Below are 16,593 nucleotides of genomic sequence, written 5' to 3'. Positions count from 1 at the left end.
ACAGTAATCCATCGTCAAGGGAGGGAGTAAATGGGCAGTAGCTCGCTCTGATTTGGGATAGAGGAAGAGATCACACAAATCCTTCACTTTCCCTTAACAATTTTAATTTTGTGTACATAATGGACCAATTTTACCTACGTCTCTTGAAGTGGGAGGGGTTAGAAGATGGCAGCTGAGGGGCTACTATACGCCTTACTGCTTTAATGTTAAACATCAAGGACCTCGAAGCCCTGCACCTCAGCTTCTGACTAAACAAAATGGAGTCAGGCCTCTTTTTCTCATTTGTCTTGTCAAAGTAATTAATAATATAATAGACCTAGAGCATTTTCTGTGCTGAGAACTATGACATCAACAATGAGATCACATTTATTACTTACGATACCAAAGCCACATATACCTGGTAAAAGTGAAAACAATGATCTCTACTATAGTCCAGACAAGGGGGCTAACAAATTAAGAACTAAAAGTATGGTTATACACGAGATAACGTTAAGGTTAATTTCATATTCATAGAGAAATAATAGCACTGCACAAATTATCAAAACTAAAGCCAAATGAGAGTAAACAATGTACATCTAGAATGAATCTAGAAAAACTGAAAGGATATGAAATTGTCCTGACCCAAAGGGATGACCCATATCTGAATCCATATTATTATTATTAATAGGTGTTAGTTTTTCCAGACCTCTGAGTCTCAAGTAGACTCTTCTCGGGCTGCGGTTCTCAGGGATCAATCCTGAGAAGAAAAAAATTAGAACTTTATTTGAGAAACCCGTCTTATTTAAAAAATTTATGATTTTATTAATTGAAAAATCCCTGCTTTCCGCAAGAATATTGTTCATTTCCGAACTCCGCAGATAAATAGATCTTTGCTGGGTCCAATTTGGGCACTCAACAAGCAAATGCTGTACTGTCATGGGTGTTTGACATCTGTTACATTTCACTGGTCAGCATGTGGTGTTGACATCAAGTGACCATGTGAGAATCTTGTGTGTCCTATACGTAGCCTTGCTAGGATCACCTCTTTTGCTCTTTCCTCCTGTGAGAGGATGTCCTCCCCCATGCATAGACTCAGTTTTTATATTTTTAAGTTTATTTGTTGTTGGCACAGAGGCCCATTCTTCTTTCCAATCCTGGTAAATTAATGTTGTTTTAAAACTGATTTTACCCAGTCAGACACTGGGGCATATGAAATTGTTGGAGGGATAGTACAGGCTAATTTGGGCAGCAGAGTTCTGCATATTCATTTCCTTTTATTCCCACGTGTGCTGGGATCCAACATATTTCCATTGATATTCCTGATTGGAGGAGTTGATGATTTTTATTTGAATTTCCTTGTACTATTTGGTTTCCTGGTTTATACTGTCTTATTGCATCTATAGCGCTACGTGAGTCACTGAAAATAACAGAGACACTTGCTTTTGCCTCAGATATCATATCTAGAGCCATCTGTATGGCTGTGACTTCAGCAGTAAATACTGATGATATTGAAGGTAGGCTTTTTTTACTTAACATATTTTCGAATATGCAGATGCTCCTACTCCAACATTATTTTTGGAGCCGTCTGTATATATCATAAATTTGTTTCGTTTTCTCGCCTTTTTTCTCAATGTGCTCCAAAGCATGTTGGCGGTACATTTCCGTACTTGTCATTTGTTTTTTGAGTAGGTAAGACAGGGGGGGAGGTACATATCTTTACTCTATTTAACATCCATGGTGGTGGCAATTCCATTGGTGGGGTGAAAAAATTGGATTCATATTTATGTATGTTCATTATGTATCTAGCTCTTTTTGGGAAAGAGATAGTACTATTAACTGCTGTTACTTGATTACAGTTTTGGAAGCAGTAAGGTTGCAGGAGACGATCCTGCTTGCATTGAAAGACCTCTTTGTATTGTTATTAAATTACGGTGATGTTTTAAGGGCAAAACACCTGCCTCCACCAAAAGTGAGTTTGTTGGGGACGATCGGAAAGCTCCTGTGCACAATCGCACGCCTTCATGGTGCACTGCATCGAGAGATTTTAATCAGATTCTGAGGCGGATGAATATATTGGACAGCAGTAATCTATTATGGATAAGACTTTTGCCTTATATATCATTAATAAAATGTCTCGCTTTGCTCCCCAATTAGTGTGTGATAACTTTTTTAATATGGCAAGGGCTTTGATGCCCTTGGCTTTAATGTATTTGATGTGCTCTTTCCAATTTAAATGTTGATCAAATATTACTCCTAGATACTTGATTTTTGTACAAAATTGTATCAGTGCTATAAAGATGCAGTTTGATTGTTTGGTTCTTCATCCACTTTTGTCTTTGTAGAAGACGATTGCTTTTGTTTTATCAGTTGAAAATTAAATCCAACTGAATTTGCCCACTACATATATTGAAATGGCAGTACTGAGAACTCTCTGAGCATGTCTCAGATTACTACTCGTATAGTAAATGACAAAGTCATCAAACATATAAACTGTTTTTTACACCACTTGGTAAATTTATAGTAATGTCATTGATTGCTAAAGCAAACAATGTACAGCTCAAGACACTACCTTGAGGGATTCCTTCTTCCAAGTTTATAGGTTACTGAGTAGGAATTTTCTACTCTTACTTGAAAAAGTTCTGTTTGTTAAGACGTTCTTAATAAATATTGGTAAGTGGCCTCTTAGTTCCTTGGGAGTGGAGTTTTTGCATGATGTTATGTTTCCATGTTGTATCGTATGCTTTTTCTATATAAAAAAATATAGCTACTGTTAATTTCTTTGTTCAAAGCCTTTTTTGATATGATCTTCTAAATGTGTTAAGGGATCTAGGGTTGATCTGCCAGCTATTGAACCAGATTGTGTTGGTGTTAAAATGGATTCTTTGGTTATTACATACGTTAATCGTGCATTAACCATTTTTTCTAAGATTTTGCAATAGAAACAAACTTGTTAGAGATATCGGTCTATAATTTGGATGGATTAACTTGCATCCTTTCCTGGTTTGTTTATTGGAATAATTATGGCATGTTTCCATTTATCAGGAAAGACACGTTTTTAGTTTTGCCAGATACTATTGTAAAATTTTAATAAATATGATTTAGCTATAGGAGCTAATTTTTCTATCATTTCAAATGATATTTTATCATATCCTGGTGCAGAGGGATGACAAGAGTTGATGGCATTATCTAGTTCATCCATGTTAAAAATATAGTTATATTCCAGGTCTTCGAGAGTTTCAAAATTGAGTATTATATTTTCTTTTTTGTTTTTAGAATACTTTGACAAAATCTGGTATTCTAGGCTGGAGTAAGCACTGATGTTTTCAAAATGTTTCCCCCAGAATTATGGTTTGATATTTAAAGTAAGTTCATTGGTATATTTTTCTTTTCCATTTAAAATGTATTGCACTTCTTGGAGGTCTTATATGTTTCCATTGATTTTCCTTATCTTTTGCCAGACATCCCTTGTGGATGTTTGAAGATATGTTTGAGACATATTCCTTCCATGATGCGATTTTTCAGCTATTACCGTTTTTCTAAATTTGGCTGTATATTTGTTATATAGTGGTTTAATGTGGTTAATTGTTATGTTTGTTATAACTATTTTTTTGTTTAATATGTTTATACTATAGGGCATTTGTGAGTGATTTAAGGCGAGTTTTGAGTCTGTTTAGATTGCGACTCAATATATGTTTTTATTTTACTTAATGTTGTTAATGTTGGATTCCACCATGGGACAGGGGATTTTGTGGAATGTGTTTTGGTTTTTGGAATACTTTTATCTGCAGCATTTATTATGAAGTTTGAGAAGGATTCACAGATGTATTGTGATCTTCATTATGTGGGAATGGTGGTATGTTTCGTGTGTATAGGAAATATTTATCCCAGTTAGCTTTTGGATATTATATCTTGTAGGTGGCAATATTTTGACATTACTTAGTAGTTCAGAATGATTGGGAAATGGTCACTTGTGTATGAATCGTCTAGGACGTTCCATTCAAATTTCTCCGCTACATCATTTGAACATAATGAAATGTCAATTGAAGAAAAGGTTAGGTGTGTATTTGAAAAATATGTTGGAACTTCGCTTTCATTGAGACAATACAGATTGTGTTTCATTATAGATTCTCTATGTTGATTCCGGATGTGTCAGTGGGGTTATTAATATCCCATAATGGATTATGTGCATTAAAAATCTCCTACTATAAGTAGTGGTTCCTGTATACTTTTTGCTAATAAGTTCAGAAAAATCACTGAAATTTGCATTGAAATTTGGTTGGTGGGTGGATAAAATAAAATTACAAATAGTAATTTTACTTTTATCAGGCATATACAGTTTAATTGATGTTATTTGATATGGCATAGATGGTATGTCAACAGGTTCATATGTAATGCTATTATGAACGTATATGGCTGTGCCTAATTTTCCACCGTCAGTTGGTGAATAACAGGCAATTTTATAGTGTTGGATATTTGTAGGGTTACTTCCTATATGTTGTAGACATGCACATTGGGTTGTGGTCTCGTATGATTCTTTGTAATTCACCCAGACGTAGTCGGGTTAAGAGACCATTTATATTCCATTGAATGATTTTATATTCCATTATTGGGAGGAATTGGTGTTAAATTCTGTAAATTGATTGCTGATTTTACTTTATCTCGTAGTTTATATGCATTTGAATTTATTTGTGGTTTTTTAATCGTTGTATTTGTATGTTGGTTATTAGATTCTGCAGTTGTTTGTTTTTCATAGTTGAATATTAATAAGTCTATTTTTGATTTTATAATTTCCCTTTTTGTATTTTTAAGGATTCAGAACATAATTCGTTCTCATGTTGATGTGTTAAAGGGCACCTCCTTAATTTGGTAAAATTGTCAATACAATTTCGTACTGTGTCCTCTGTCTTGGTAGTTAGTTGGTTATATGTACTTACAAAGCATTCATTACAACCACAAGATGAAGCATGTTTGGTAATGTTAATTATTGGTTCAGAAGTTTTTGGTCTAGCTTTAGAAATGTCTGGTTTTGTAATTCTATTGTTCCTTTTCTGTAGTGATAAGGACTGTTGGTTTGAGGGGTTATTTGTTTTGTTGTTGTTAATGGGATATTTCGGTCTTGTGGATGGTTGGGGGGTGATAGTTATATTTTGGGTTTGGTTTAATGGTATGATTTTTCATTAGTATTATTTGATGGAAATTGTAAAGAGTGATCTTTACTGTCCAGATGTTGGCTGTTTGATTGAGATTGAGGGTAATTGTGTATTTCCACTTGTGATGAGGTTAGTTTAATATCTTTTTTTAAAATGTTCTCCTGGTGTAGTTGGAGTCTCTCTGGATTGATTGTAATTTTCAATATTTACTTTTTTCCCTTAGGTGGGGTTCTTTCTAGAATTCTTTTCTTTTTGCCAGTTCGATTATCATCATTATTTAATTCTTCTTCTATTGGAAGTTCTTTTCCATGGATAAACTGAATCATCTATGTTGGTGGTGGTATTGGTTGTTGTAATTTTTCACTTTTATTTTGGGTTTCAGTATTATTGGTATGAAAATCCAGTTTCCATGTTTTATACTATCTTGTTTGTCATTGTGCTGTTTGATGTCTTGATTTTTAGTCACATTTGAAAAGGTGGGGGTTTTGGATGGATTGTTACGCCTCTTACTTTTAGCTCAAGTCTGGCTTCCATGACTGACATTCCAGTCCTATTTATTAACAACTGAAGTTCTGTGTTTATATTGGTAAAATGAACACTCCTTAGATTTTGCGTGATGGGCTAGTCCACAATTAATACATTTTAATTGTTACAGTTCCAATTAGTGGTATGGTCATATGATGCACGACTGCACATATAGCTTTATTACGGCATCTTTTGTATGTGTGTCCATACCTTGAGCCACGTGTACATTGTAATGGTTTAGGAACAAAAGGACGAACTTCTCTATTTTGTCCAAGAATTTTTATTTTAAATGGTAAGGTCTTGGCCTGTAAATTTTATTTTGGCAATGTTGATATTTTTACTTTTATCTTTCCTACTTGAAATAGAGTATATTTCTAAATCGTTGGATATTGTTATATCTCAATTTTAGGGAGTCTAGCAATAGTTGTTTTGAAGGAAGCTCCTGCTCGCTATTGGGTAGGATGACTGTTACCCTGTACATAATTCAATGTTTCATGGCTTGTAATTATTACCTTTATATTATTATTTCTGTTATACTTAAAAAGGCAGTGGACTGCTTTTTATTGGTTACTTGGATAAGCCATTCATTGTCCTTGATTGTGTCTGCATTCCATGTCTTGTGTTGGATATATGTTAAGTAATTTGTTTTCTAGCATCGCTGCTGAGATTTTGTTGTCAGCTTTGAGGACTAGAAATCTTGACCAATTATCTGGTCCAAAGAGGTCATCAAAATGTACCAATGTGGGATTAAGTCGGTAATTCTGTTCTTTTTGGTCCTTGTTTTATGTATGTTGCTTGTCTATTATGATTTTTATATTTTTCTGTATTGCTGAGAGGATTATTTGTCTCTAATTCAGAATTATTGTTCATCATATATGGTTCCATTGTTACGATATTGGAGTTTACCAATTTATTTTTGTTTGTTTCGTGTATTTATGCACTCTATTTGGTTTTCTGGCTCTGCTGCTTTACTTGGAACAGGGTGTTCCTTTGTATCTTTTATAGTACTTTCACTACTTGTGGCAGTACCTAGGAAATTCGGAGTGACGTGCCAATGGTCATCAACTGTGCCGTAGTTTTTCCATCATGGGGCCCAGGGGTACTCAAATCATTTATTTCACAGTTCATAAATTTTGAGTTTTTACACACACACACACACACACACAAAAAAAAAAAAAAAAAAATTCTTGAAAAGATATCATTGGCCCTTCGCGAAGTTAAATTTTCTGCCAAAGGCACAAGTGAGAAAGGACTCCCAAATGTCCGCATCCCTACCCTACCCAAAAAGGGGATGGCATAACATGATTAGTATGGCCCAAGTGTAAGCAGAACCCGCTTGCTAGGACTAAGAGTATTATGTTAATACAATTATCCCCCATCCTAATCACATTATGGGCAAACTGGATAGAATGCCGTGAGTTCTATTCCTAGAACCAGGCCCCCACTGGAATCCGTGGTCCAGCTCCACAGAATAGTTCCGCCTGAAAAACAGGTCCGAACATTGTCGGGTAGATGATGGATCTACCACAGTTCTCACTATTTAGCTTCGGATTTAACTCCACGTTAAGCCATGATATGTTTTCTCATTTATTTGCTTTCAAAAATTTTGGCAAAAAATGGAAAGGTCCACATAAGTTTACTCGAAAATATATAATGTCATATGGGACTCTTGGGTTCGAACCTGGGAAGAGATTCCTGAGGTTCGAGAGCCCCCTCCCCACGTCAAGGTGGTCCCAAAATGATGGGGCTGAAATCCATTAACACATTACTAACATTATTACTTATAAAAAATCTATCTATACAAAGTTTCATGTAGGCAAAATGATTATACAAAAGCACTGAATAATTTTCACATCTCTATGGACACAGCATTAACCAATCAATTATTAACTTCTACACTTGCCACAAATACACTCACAAATTGTAACATAGCGAAACGTGCAAAAATAGTAATAACTTACATGCAGCAGCAGGTGGCATTTCTCCCTGTCTCAGTTTTTGCCAAGCATCACCATGTTTTGGAAGATCAAGGTCTGTGGCCAATTCCAGAATGGTCATGCCCAAACTAAAAATGTCAGCTGGTGGTCCAAAATCTAGATCTAGAATCTCTGGAGCCAGATACTTCGGATCACCTTCTATTTCTTCCCTCTCTCTCTAAAATGAGTAAAAGAATTATTAGAGATAAGGTAAAATGCTCAACCTCAGACTCTATTTCTAATCAGATTTAACCATTATAATATTTCTTGTCTTTCCAAATGTGTTGGATTCATATGTCCAAGAGTTTGTAAAACACTTTCCAAGGGATGAGTTTTTTAATGGGGAGTGACAGGATTTCCTATAAATGCTGTTAGAATTGCTGAAAGTAGGGCACATGTGATTGATGGGATACTATCAAGTAAAAAAAAAAAAAAAAAAAAAAAAAAAAAAAAAAAATATTCACTAAAATCCCATCACTCATACGCAACCTAAAACAGCTATTAAATGTAAGTGTTCGAACTGATAGATGCCATGTAAATTCTCTGGTTTATTCTTCATGATAGAGAGAGCTGGGGAAGAATATCAGCAATAACTGAGTCTTTAACAACAATTACATGTCAAACACAAGAAACTACAGGCAATCCACAGGTTAAGTCAGGTTCAGGTTACATCGTCTGGACTTATGGCGCTGTTAACCTCAATTTTTCAGCACAGTAAGTGCTATTTATTCCCATTATAATTATGATGCTCCAGGTTACAGCAATTTTTGGCTTACTGCGTGCCACCACAGATGGAACCCCTGCCATAAACCAGAAACGGCTAACAAAATATTTTTGGTAACTGGCTTTCCTGACAACCTGTGGGCATGAAAGGTCATCATAGTTTACAGTGACAACAACCAAGACTGACTACCATCACTAACCAGATGTCTAGTCCTATCTTTTTCTAGTATGCCAAGACTGCCCTTGGAGCTAGAACCCTGGTAAATGCCTGTGGAGTGGTGGCCAGTCCAAAATAACATACATTACCTTGATCTGAAACACATCCCCTACAAAACTTCTTGGAGTCCTAATGGACACTAACATAAAAAACAACCTCCCCCAGTCTGACAGATATAAAAAAAATCCCAAACTGAAATCATTGATGGGATCCATCACCCTGTCAGTTTGAAACAATGATGCAGCTGCAAAATTACTCTCTATACAATGTATATCTTTTTTCCATCGGAGGGCTTCAACTCTGGTACCTTTCTGAATTAAGACAAGCTTATGCTCCAAATTTTCCCTTGATCCCAACAAACAAGGTCTTATGTTCTGTCCTTTGTGGAGCAGTCTCATCTGGCCTTAGAAACATACATGCTTTTTGGTTTAAATAAGGGCTAGTGTGTTTCTTCCCCTATTTTCCATTATTATTCTCTACTTCATATTCCAAATTCTTCAAACTGTAAACTCTGATCACTACCGCATTACCATGTTTAAGGAATTTTCCCTCTCTTTATCCTCCCTTCCAATCTCTCCAACTGCCCTTTTCCTTTGCCTTGATTACTGACAAGGGATAATTACTGGGACTGGAGTTGATTTCTCTGGACAACTGGAGGAGCCATGGTCTAATCAACCAAATGGTTTTTAGAACTAAGATATTTAGGATTTATTTACTAATACCTTGGGGCAGATATTTGAAGCAGGACTCAGCACTTTGTCAGTTGTCTACCAATATGGTTTATGTAAGATGTTCGTAACCTTTGAACTAAATAAACACCCTGTTATCTTTTCAATTTTCATTTTTTTATATAATAATAGATATTGATGATGTCTGGGTAGTAAGACTTCTTACATATTGACAACTTGCAAAAAGGCTTAGTCACTAATCTGGCAAATAACTAGATCAAACCAATTTCAAAACTAATTTCAAATCCCATCATGACAGTCCTTTAACAGTATTAAATGAAGACAAAAAGGACACAGTGAACCTGGCAAATTTTTTAATTTACTTGAGTATCACATAGTTTTCAGGCTAAAAATAACGACTCTACAATAATGGATAATTAAAAAATTTCCAACCCCTTTTCTATTCCAGTTCACTCCCTACAACCAACAACCCCTAAAAATGTTTGAAAGTGATGTTGGTAAACCCAGCTGACTTCAACATACAGCCTGTAGTGAAGTTGGGTCTACCCATACTGATGAAAAATTTAGGAATACTGTAGTAATCAAGAATGGACAGAGTTCAAAATGTGACAAGTCCAGTATTCTACAGGCTTCCCTTTTTGCCCAAACATAACTATTATTTACTAGACTAGACTAGACAAACTGGCTGATGACAAGGAATAAAAAAATTTTTCATCTAAAAATCCATATAATCTACAGTTGAAATCACTTTAGAACAATGATCCAGGCATTTAACTATTATATAGGTTTAATACCTAGACAAGTGTACCACAGTATTTCTACAACAGAATTCATCTACCATACATTAACCAACAGTATGAGAAACTTAATTTTTTCAATGAAAAAATGTATAAACATGCTTAGTTATTCCTGATAGGAGCTTCCAGGTTACTGACTGAATTCCCAATTAATATCAATATACAGTAAATTGATACTGGTGAGTATTTTTAAGCATAAAACCTGAAAATTCTAAAAATACAAAAGGATAAAGAATTAAATTGCAAAACAATTCTCGTTACAGCAAAACAATTTTACAATTGGTGAAAAGTAAATACGAAACTTCAATATGAAAAATTCAATTCTTTTAAAAATTCTTACATGAAAGGTAAGGGTAGGGGTTGACAAAGAACAACCCCATCAGAGCTTACAGCTAAAAACCCCTCTATAACCCTTCATGATATTCATGCACTATTATACAAGCAAATTGGCTGATAATCAGCATTTATATTACATATATTTAATAAGAGAAGTTTTCTGTACTTCAATATATGCCTTCAAAATATACAGTAAAATTCTTTCACATTACCTGTGACATATCGATAACTAGCCCAAAGTCTCCTAATTTACAGAGCCCATCAAATCCAAAAAATATATTTTCAGGTTTGATGTCCATGTGAACCAACTGATGCTTGTGTAAATGCTGTACACCCTGGAAAAGGAAATTTTTTGTAACATGAAACAAGATTTATATGGCAAGCTCATCAAACACCTCTCTACACTGCATTCATATCCTAAAGGTTAACATAGTCTATGCAATTTCTGGCAAGTCAACTTCCTCTGGTGAGTAAAAGTCATGAGAGTAAGTTGCTTGATTGCTGAGCAGCAGAAAACACTCAGATCAGCAGATCTGATTGTCAAAATGATACAAAACACCAAAGCAGTCTGAAGAACTGCCTTGCCTGCCCCCTCAGTGTACCCTAAAGAATTATTTTTCAAACTGTTTTACTGTGATACAACCCAGTACGCCCAATTGTAATGAAGTGAACATAAACTCTGTGAATTATATTCCTTTATCAACTAATGACATATGATAAACTCATATTTAAGGATGGAATCTATTCAACTGAATTACATATTTCTTTTAGAATCAGCAAGTCATTCACAAGACATTTATCTATAAACTTCAGAATCTTTGAGATGGTGGAAAAATGAAGCTGCCTTTAGTCTCAATTGTGACATGGAGCAGATTAGTGAATGTTGTAGTCAGCGTGGTGCGAGGCTGAAGTCCAGTAAAATGAAAACACTGTTGATTACCAGATCTTACAGATATCCTACAGCATCCACTGAGGCTCTGCTGGAAGAGTTTGAAGCTTTAACTATTCTAGGTTTAACTCTTGAGATATATCTAATGAGTGTTAGCAAATGCCAAACAAAAGTTATGTACTATACATAGGGCCTCATATATCTACACATATCAGATAAAATCAATGCAACCATTCTAGGTTATATGTCTTTCCTTTACTAGAATACTGTACTCAGGTGTGGATATCTGGTTCTGCCCGAGATTTATCCTGTTTAAACAGTGGTAGGCTTCTGTATACTAACATTAGTAGCTATGATTTGGACAAAAAAGGATGGTCTCTTGTTTGTCAATTTTTCAAATGTTTATTTTGACAGAGATCTTTCATATTAGCATATCCATGCAGTAAATATACATCGCAGCGGTGCAATTGGAACTTCCAAATTTCAAGCAATTCTGATTGCATTTTAATAAATCAGTTACTTTTTCATGTATTTCTTAATCTGTCATTTTTGCTTTTTTAATAAGCAAGATCTCTTCTTTCTGTATTTTCCTCTTACTTCTTTTTATTTAACACCAAATTCTTTTGAAGCTTGAATTTTAAGTCAATGACCCCTGTGGGATTGTTCCATTTAAACAGAGTTCATCTTCTGAATAATAATAATCATAATCTTGTATGGAAAATTTTTCAGTACTGTATTTTCCTAACATAAAAACCTGTATTCCTTAGATAGGATTTAGCATGCACATGCAAGCTGGAATGGCAATTTAACTTTTGGAAAAAGTAGTTAACTTCAGACAATGGGGAGGAAGCCCCGCTCACTTGTTGATCTGCACTCTATCAGCCCAGGTACTAGAATTTAGGGGTGGTTGAGGGGGGATGTAAATGTCAAGAACTCAGGTTTGTATGCTATGAAAAATACACAAAACTACTTGAAAATTTTCAGTTTGTTCCAACACAAATACAAACCCTCTTTCTTTACACATGAGATTTACCCACTGAAGGGCAGAGTTTGAGTACATCTCTGAAACAAATGGTATTTTTTCCCACCTGGGAATACCTTCCTGGTCTGGTAGAGCAGAGAAAGGAATCCTGAACCTCCAGCTTGCCGAACATATGGGATGTTGCAACTGCTAGACTTCTGGGCATGAAAAATTAGTATGACTCACTATTTCATAAAGGCTTGGATGAATCCAATTGTGTTGGAGACAATAAAACTGCAAATGAAAATAAACAGGTTTGTTTCATTGTCGATTCCTCTATCTCCTCATCTAGATAGAGCGGGGAACTTTCATCTAAGAATCTACAAATAGAAGAAAGACAGGGTATTCCTTTCATAGACACCAGCGCGACTAGCCAGTCCTGCGTGCGATGGTTCGCTACCTGCCTCTCCGCCCTACGAGAAAGATAAGAGAGAAAAAGGAGGAGACCAGTAACTCATGCATTCTCTTGACTTACCAATAACCTTATAAGAGATACTGTGTCCCCTAAGGGGAGCCAGATGAATTACACAACTTGAGTAGCCACCATAGGACCCATGGAAAAATGTGTCCAATGTGTGAATATGGTCTGGTGGGACCATACCCCAGCTCATTAAGACATCATGAGCTCTCACCTGGACCATGCGCCCATTAACCGGTCAGATGAAGAGTATGCCCACTAGATCGTCTCATGAAGCCACAAAATAGATTGTTCTTGGTCAAGCCAGTACTAATGAAGAGGCATCAACACTCAGGCACAAGATGCCAACTTCTCTGAAGGTAGTACTGCATCAACCAAACTGGAGTAAGTAGCATCTCATCTCAATCATTCCTCAAAAAGTCCTTAAGGGAGGGGATTGAAAATCTGCTTCCGGCTGAAAAATAACTCTGACCAGAGAGATATCCCGTCAATAACAAACTACAGAAGGTGGCCCATTTCCCCTGGTACACAGCTGCTGAGGATTTCTGCAAGTATCAAGACATCTCCTTTGCTGTGTGACGAGCAAAACCTCTTGTTCACAGATTTTGGATAGTCCCCAGGCACGAAGTGCCAGCCATTCCACTGTCTGCTGGCACAGCAGGTTGTGCAACTAGGGAATCTCTCTTGGTACTGTGGATAAGAGAGCCAAGTGGCCACTTGGGAGCTACCAGTCAACTAGAGGTTCAGGGTGATCAAGAACCTGTCGATCACCTTACAAATCACACAGAACATGGTAAACATAACTCTGAAATTCTGATGGCAATTATAACAATCACCAAGTTTTCAACCACTCAGATTCTGATGACTTTGAAATGACAAATTTTTTAATCAATCTGTATCATAACAATGACATCTGAGTATGGTGAGTATGAATGCTCCTTGCTGTTATTTATTATAATTTTTAGAAAATTAAAAAGAAATTTCCATAAACCATTATTCTGCTCACCAGCAATGAAGTATATTTTACATTTTTTTCTAATGCACTTGTGATATAGTTAAAAATTAATGAATTTCATGTCATTGGAATGACAATTTACACTTTTACAATGGACAAACCAATTTTCTCATTACAGCTAACTTTTACTCATGACATCACTGTTTGTCTTTTACTTCTGGAAATTTCTAAACATATAATGATGAAGATATAACTCACTAGCTTTATAAGGACACCAAATTCATTATGTGACACAAAGTAAAACATTACACAAACCATTAAAAAAATTAATGCTGTCACTGAAGGGTGAGTGTTCTTGTATACTAGACAGATTTAGGACACCCTCTCTCTCCACAAATCCTCAGGGGTCTCTAGACAAATTCCTCAAAGATGTAACTAAGAACACAGCATGACATCCTCACTTGACAGTGGCAGAAGAAAAATGGCTCATTGATGGCAAGTGAAGGTATCTACCCAGACTTACCTTCCTACCAACAGAGTTAACTAGCTTGTTATCCAGTTCATGCTGAGGGTAGTCCTACATTAAAGGTGGTGATTTGTACTGCTGTAGGAACAAATGAGGTGGTTGGCATATGGATGCCTGAGAGTGGGAAATATGAATTGGTTGGTAGCTGGATGTCTGAGGGTTCTTAAGAAAAATGAGGTGGTTGGTAGGAGGCTGACTGAGGGTTCAGGTGGCACAAGGGAACCCAAGTGCATCTGGGTATCATAACAAACTGATATGGTATTTCTTTGATTAGTAGTTTTGTTATGAAAATGAAATAACATGTCACAAACAAGGGATAAAATACCAAAATGAAAATTCTCATTTACCTGCAATAAGTCAACTAAATAATCCCAAATTAAAGATTCTGGGATATCATGACGGTCATTGGCAACATCTGCTAAGGACATGCAACAAACTTCTGTTAAGAGATAAAGATGCTGTCTCTCCTCCCATGCTCGATAAAATTCAACACAATTCTTGTGTTTAGGTAACTTTTCATGTTTCTGAACTTCCTCCATTCTTCTCCGTCTACAAAAGAATAAAAGACTGATGTACATTGCACATCTGGACATAGAAACCCACAACCAACCTCTTGATATGACAAGTCTCAGTGGCAACAAAAGTGAAAATTATGCATTTGAAAATATCACAGAGAAGTAATTTAACAATATCACAATACAGTAAATTCATGACTACACTAAACAAAATGCACTGTTGCCTTCTAATTAAATTGATACAAAAAATTATTACTGAAAACAAAATACACTTAGACCATCTAACAAACTTAACTACAACAAATGTACCATAAGTTAATATGAGTTTTAGATAGTCAAAGATAACCTACCACAAAAATTCCAAACCTGAGACTTCAATTTTCCTGATAATATTTACAGAATAATGAACAGAAATAAAACTCTGAGCGTACACTGCACATACATACACAATCTGTTATATATTATGATATAAAAGTAATAGCTCATTTAACTGCACTACACCCATGCACCTTTCTCAGACTGAACAGGGTTATATACAATTAACTATACTGCTGCATATGACAATAATAGCAGTGTTTGCAGCATAGAATAAACTAACTGTATGGACTGCAAAAAATACCTCTGCTCAACCAGGAAAACCAGCCAAGCATTGTATGTATGCTGACTGGGTGAGTGGTGAGTATTAACTGCCTTATTGATGAGGATGGGAGTGGGGGAGAAAGAGCTTCCACAGCCTACAATTTGACAGTGTAATGCAATGATTTGTGGCACAATTTACATAAACTTATACAGATACAATAAGTAACACTACAATCATCACTGATTAGAGAAAAAGGGATACAAGCATTAGAATGCTATTTCTGCATTTTTTTTTTTTTTTGTACTGTACACCTAGATCTTTACTCAAAATGGTGGCCATACGAATATAAAATGGCATATGTATAAACTGACAGCAAGTAGGATATGGCAATAAATTGTGTATTATTATTGGATATACTGAAGTAATGAACAATGGTTATAATGGGTGTAAAATAAAAGAAAACAAAAATTTACCATGAGGTATGAATATAATAGTCATAAAAATGTTCATTTTCTCCAGCTATAATGTGTCATGTAATGACATGCTGTTTCTTAAAATTGCTTTGTAAATTTTATTGTTATCATGGAAGTACATAAAAGTACTTGTTACCTACAGCATCAATTTTGTAGGTTTTTTACTATATGGTTACTACTACAACCATTTGAAATATGATACATGATCTATTGTGCAGCTCTTTAATTTGCACAGTAATTGATCCAGAGCAGAAAGAATGTTAGGCCATTATGAAAATACTAACTGAAATACCATATAGCATATACTCGTGTAAGTGTACTAGTCATCCACATAACTTGTACACCTTTTTCTTGTTTGCAGGCAAGAGGTTTAAATGCAAGACAATGTCTTGGTCAAGACATGGAAAGATGGAAAAGATATGAAAAGGGCAAAGTACTACACATTAATTGGAAACTGAATAAAAGCTGAAAAGATAATGGAAAACTTGGGGGAATGATATGGAAACCCTCTACGCAAAATAAATAAATATGAACTGGATGGTTCTGGTATGACAGTAGGATCAATTGAAATTATACCTGTAGAAGTTCAAAGGGCTCTAAGGAAGTTGAAAATGTAAAAGTCCCATGACAAACCAGAACTTGTGATTTAATAAAATCACCAAAAGAACTAGTCAAAGACTTAGATATGTACTGTACATAAGACCTGCACCACTCTGTGAAATAGGAACAAGGAAATTCTGAAAATGTGCAAATATAGAATTCTCATGGTCACAGTGCAGTAGGAAGATGGCATTATGAATGTGGTAGTGGTCAGGAGATGGGGC

The 16,593-nt window shown here is 35.5% G+C and overlaps 1 protein-coding gene across 1 annotated transcript in view; it reads right to left on the bottom strand.

Annotated features, from left to right (window-relative positions):
- LOC135212189 (membrane-associated tyrosine- and threonine-specific cdc2-inhibitory kinase-like) overlaps nucleotides 1-16,593 on the bottom strand; it is a 41,936-nt gene that overhangs the window by 12,618 nt on the left and 12,725 nt on the right. Inside the window, 3 exon segments of the mRNA XM_064245635.1 lie at nucleotides 7,616-7,808; nucleotides 10,605-10,727; nucleotides 14,549-14,750. Coding sequence (XP_064101705.1) covers nucleotides 7,616-7,808; nucleotides 10,605-10,727; nucleotides 14,549-14,750 — 518 coding nt within the window.

The sequence above is a fragment of the Macrobrachium nipponense genome, chromosome 40 (assembly GCF_015104395.2).
Source record: "Macrobrachium nipponense isolate FS-2020 chromosome 40, ASM1510439v2, whole genome shotgun sequence".
Taxonomy (NCBI): domain Eukaryota; kingdom Metazoa; phylum Arthropoda; class Malacostraca; order Decapoda; family Palaemonidae; genus Macrobrachium; species Macrobrachium nipponense.
The sequence above is the reverse complement of the archived record's forward strand: the minus strand, read 5'-3'. Positions and strand labels throughout refer to the sequence as shown.